At 58.2% G+C, this 4,202-nt stretch overlaps 1 protein-coding gene across 1 annotated transcript in view; it reads right to left on the bottom strand.

Annotated features, from left to right (window-relative positions):
• COL23A1 (collagen type XXIII alpha 1 chain) overlaps window positions 1–4,202 on the bottom strand; it is a 380,073-nt gene that overhangs the window by 17,810 nt on the left and 358,061 nt on the right. Inside the window, exons 9-11 of the mRNA XM_045284683.1 lie at window positions 1,598–1,714; window positions 552–587; window positions 235–261 (exon numbers count right to left, since the gene is read on the bottom strand). Of these exons, the coding sequence (XP_045140618.1) occupies window positions 235–261; window positions 552–587; window positions 1,598–1,714 (180 nt within the window). The remainder of the gene's footprint in view (window positions 1–234; window positions 262–551; window positions 588–1,597; window positions 1,715–4,202) is intronic.

Genomic DNA, 4,202 nt, shown 5'->3' with positions numbered 1-4,202 from the left:
CCCCCTCATGTGCTTGATGGCCCCACCTTCACACCCCTGTCTGGAAGGCTCATCACACTCCCATTTAACAGATGGGGAAACTGGGCCCCCGGTGAGAAGAAGTAGCCGGCCTGAAGGTCACGGCTCATCGCAGAGCTGGGATAGGAGCCCCATCTCCTAACCGTGCAGCCTTGGCCTCCCTCCGTGGAGATGCCGAGGGCCTGGGGAGGGGAGTGGGGACTGAGGAGGACTCACCTTGGGCCCTGAGGGTCCCTTCGGGCCCTGGGACAGAAGAAGAGAAAGTGTGAGCCTTCATTTGGGGGCAGCTCCCACGCGTGTCTATTAAGAGCCTCATTTGATAGCAGGATCCCAGCCTGACTCCTGGGGTGTGGGCAGCGTCTGCCTTCCACCTCCCGCTGTGAAGACTGCAGACTCCCCATGCTGTGGGGCTACTGGAACCTGCCAGGGCCAGCCCCCCGAGCACCCACTGGCAGGTGGGAGTAGGGAAGGGACTTCCGAGTCTGGGGACCTCAGGGTGCCCAGGGGGCCTCTGACATGCCCCGGATACTGACCATCTCGCCTTCTGGTCCGGACTCGCCTTTGGGACCCTAGGGAAGCATAAGATGTTAGCAATGAGGGGTACGGGGCCTTCACACTCACTGAGCCGATTGTGTGCCCGAGCCTGGGTTGGGGCTCTAGGGGCGTGATCACACTTTCTCCTCACCACCACCCCCGCCTCCCCCACAAAGGCACATAGGATAGCTGGCCCTGTTTCTAACAGAACATTGAAGTCCCGCACGTCCTGTCCCTGGTGAAATGCATGAGCCACTGAGCAACTGCCCACACTCCCCCTGGTGGTAGTCTTGTGAAGTGCTGGCTCTGCATTGGATGGGATGGGTAGGTTGGCTGGAGCAGGTAAGACAGGGGGAGATGGAAATCTGGGGTCCAGAGTTTGAATGAGGCCTATGGGAGGATGCATGGAGGTGAGTCATAGCGTAAGTAAGAGCCACAGAGAGTCAGAGAGACAAAGAGACACACGAGTAGGGGTTGGTTAAGTCCTGCAGATAAAGCACCCACGGGGAGGTCTCAGGGGAGCGTGAGTGGCACAGTGGTTACATGCAGGGCTGCTGTAAAGTGAGCAGTTTGAAACCACCAACTGCTCCATTCAAGACCGATGAGGCTTTCTACCCCTGTGAAGAGTTACAGTGCTGCAAACCCACAGGGGCAGCTCTAGCCTGCCCTGCGGGGTCGCCACGAGTCAGCATTGGACCGAAGGCAGTGGGAGTTTGGTTCTGGGTTTATGGACCTCTGCGTCAGGGCTGGGATGGAAATGCCAGCGAAGGTCGGGCCGAGGGTCTCTCAGGGTTAGAGTTGGGTCTAAGGTCAGAGTCTGTCGGAGTCAGGGTTGGGTCGGAAAATGCTCTGAGTTAGGTAGGAGGATGACTCAGGATGTGGGGCTGAGTTTGGGGTTAAGGTTATGGTTGGGTTACAGTCAGAGTTAGGACTGGGTCAGGGGTATGGTCTGATTGGAGTGAGGGGTTGGTTCTTGGTCCAGGGTCTTGGGTTTCTGTGTGGCAGGACGGGGTCCTGGATGGTCCAACTCCATGCCCATCCTTACCACTGGGCCTTGTGATCCCCTGGGGCCATCTTTCCCGGTGTTGCCAGGAGGGCCCCGAGCTCCAGGGGGCCCAGGGGGTCCTGGGGGCCCAGCAGATCCGTCTTGCCCTTGGTCTCCCTGGAAGACATGGGGTCTGGCATGACTTTGAGGGTGAGAGCAGGGGGCAGCAGCCTCCAAAGAGAGGCTTCCTCAGGTGGGCAGCCCCTGGGCCTGGGCACTGCCGTTGGACCCTCGCCATGTCTGGGCGGCCACACCGAGGGGAGAGCTTTACACTGTGCTGTGAGAGGCCCCCAGGGCCTTTCCCACTCGCTCCAAGGAATGTGCCGGCTCTCCGGCTTTCGGCTGCTGGAAGTTCCAGGTGCCACCGGTGGATGGGGAGAAGGCGCATGTGCCTGGCCAGGCCCCGCCCTGCCCCCATCTTTCCGAATGGTTGGCGTCCACTCTCTCAGGCGTTTGCCCTCACACACCAAAGCCTCTGTGTGCGTTGGACCGCAGCAGCTTCTCCGTGATTGCTAAAAGGTGGAAGCAGCCCAGGTGCCCTTCAGCAGCTGAGTGGCCACACCAGAAGGCGTGCCTGACACCGGAGACGGCCCTCAACACTGAGAAGGCGCTACTGAGACACGCGGCAACTTGGATGGAGCTCAAGGGGATGATGACGCTAAGTGAAAAAAAAAAAAAAACCCATCTCAAGCAGTGATGAACTCTGTTTTGCCATCTTTCAAATATTCTTGAACTAACCGGACTACGGAGCGCACGTGAACGGCTGCCAAGCTTGGTGGAACGGGGAGGGGTGTGGTTGTGAGGGCGGCTGTGGGGACTATGGGATGGAGCTGCTCTGGGCCTTAAGGGTGGGGGTAGTTACACGAAGCTACATGTGTTATGTGACAACATTGCACACACACACACACACATGCATGAACAATGCGTGCCATCAGAATAAGGCTGGCGGGCGGCATCCGTGTCAATGGCCTGGCTCCGAGGTTGTGCTGCAGCGACACAGGATTTTACCATCGGGGAAAACTGGGGGGGGCGGGGGCGGGTACCCGGGGTCTTATTTCACATTTGCTTGTGCGTTGAATAGTCGTATCTGAAAATTGACAGCAAGCGAGAGACAAAGGCAGCGGCGGCCCACACACTCCGTCATGCAGCCCCAAGCCCGCTGCGCTCTGTGCCGTGTTAGTGCCAGGTCAGACCTCAGGCACCAGAGCCCTCACTCAGCGGGCCGGCCAGGACACGGAGGCCCCTCGCTGCTGGCCTGCAGTTCCTGCCCCGCTGGGGCACAGGTGTGGGCCGTGCAGGGCCTCTGTGTCCATAAGCTCCACCTTTGCATAAGGAAGAAGGCTCTCATGGCTCCGGCCCCTGCCGTTGCCACCCGCAGCAGGCCAGGCCTTCCTGAAGGTTTTCTTACTTAATCTCTAAGACTCCCCAGGGTGCTGTCATGGTCCCATTTTACAGCCGAGAAGCCTGGGGCTCAGAGAGGGTCATCATTTACCCAGAGCTGCAGAGCCCTGGTGACACTTTGGGCCGCTAACAGCAAGTTCAGCCGTTTGAAGCCACCAGCCGCTCCTCAGGAGAAAGACAAGGCTTCCCACCCCCATACAGAGCTACAGTCTCTGAAATCCACAGGGGGCAGTTCTACCCCACCCTCTAGGGTCCCCCTGAGTTGGAATGACCCCAGAGCAGTGAATTTGGTTTCGGGAGGAGCTGAGGGTTGACGGTGATGTAAACAGTATGCGCTCCACCAGGAACCTAAAGAAAGGTTGGCGTTTGAACCCACTTAGTGGTGCCTTGTAAGAAAGGTCTGGGGACCTGTTTCTGTGCAGATTCCAGGCCTGGAGCCCAGGCCTGTTCTGATGCACATGAAATGGGGTCGCCGTGGCTACAGATGGACGTGACGAAGCTGGGAAGGCACAGCTAGTGGCACCTGTGGCCCTAGGCTTCGAAAGAGCTTGCCTCTCCAGCTAACGGCACCTACGGATGCACGGACTTCTTTTTCCAGTTACCACAAATCAATGCAAGCTCAATGTGTTGACCATCAGACATCCTGACCAGCCTGAAATGGCCAGAGTCCTGATGACAAAAAGAAAAAAAAAGAATTCAGCCTCGGGGGACAGAAAACGGACAATTCCTTTGAGTCAGGAAGCTGTGGGTGGAGTTGGGGGCGGATGATTCCCACTTCATTTTAAGAGTGATGTGGGTAATTTGAGGACATCCCTCCAAGACACTGCCCTTTCACAACTCAGGGCCCCCAATGAGAATGACCAGTCTGGACTGCACGGGTGTACACACGGGGTAAGTGCTAGGAGAGACTGGTTGGAGGCCCGAGGTCAGGTCTGTGAGGTCTGGCCTGCAGACGGGGGTGAGTGGGGAGCACGTCACACGGCAGGGCATGCTCGCTGGAGAGCAGCTACCTTGAGGATGCGCCGGCTGAAAGCATGATGCTCTCGGCTTACAAATCCCGGGTGAAGCCGTGGGAAAACCATCTGCTCAGGCAAACGGGCGAAGCGGTCAGAACCTAGCTCAGGGAAACCAGTTTGGTCCTCGGGCATGGCCACAACTGCACAGAGGTGGCCACCACACCAGGGCTCTTCTGCAACGTGTCCTG

The sequence above is a fragment of the Echinops telfairi genome, unplaced genomic scaffold (assembly GCF_000313985.2).
Source record: "Echinops telfairi isolate 266 unplaced genomic scaffold, ASM31398v2 ScPeMD7_7469;HRSCAF=8507_0, whole genome shotgun sequence".
In the NCBI taxonomy this organism is placed as follows: domain Eukaryota; kingdom Metazoa; phylum Chordata; class Mammalia; order Afrosoricida; family Tenrecidae; genus Echinops; species Echinops telfairi.
This window is presented reverse-complemented; position numbering and strand designations above follow the sequence as displayed.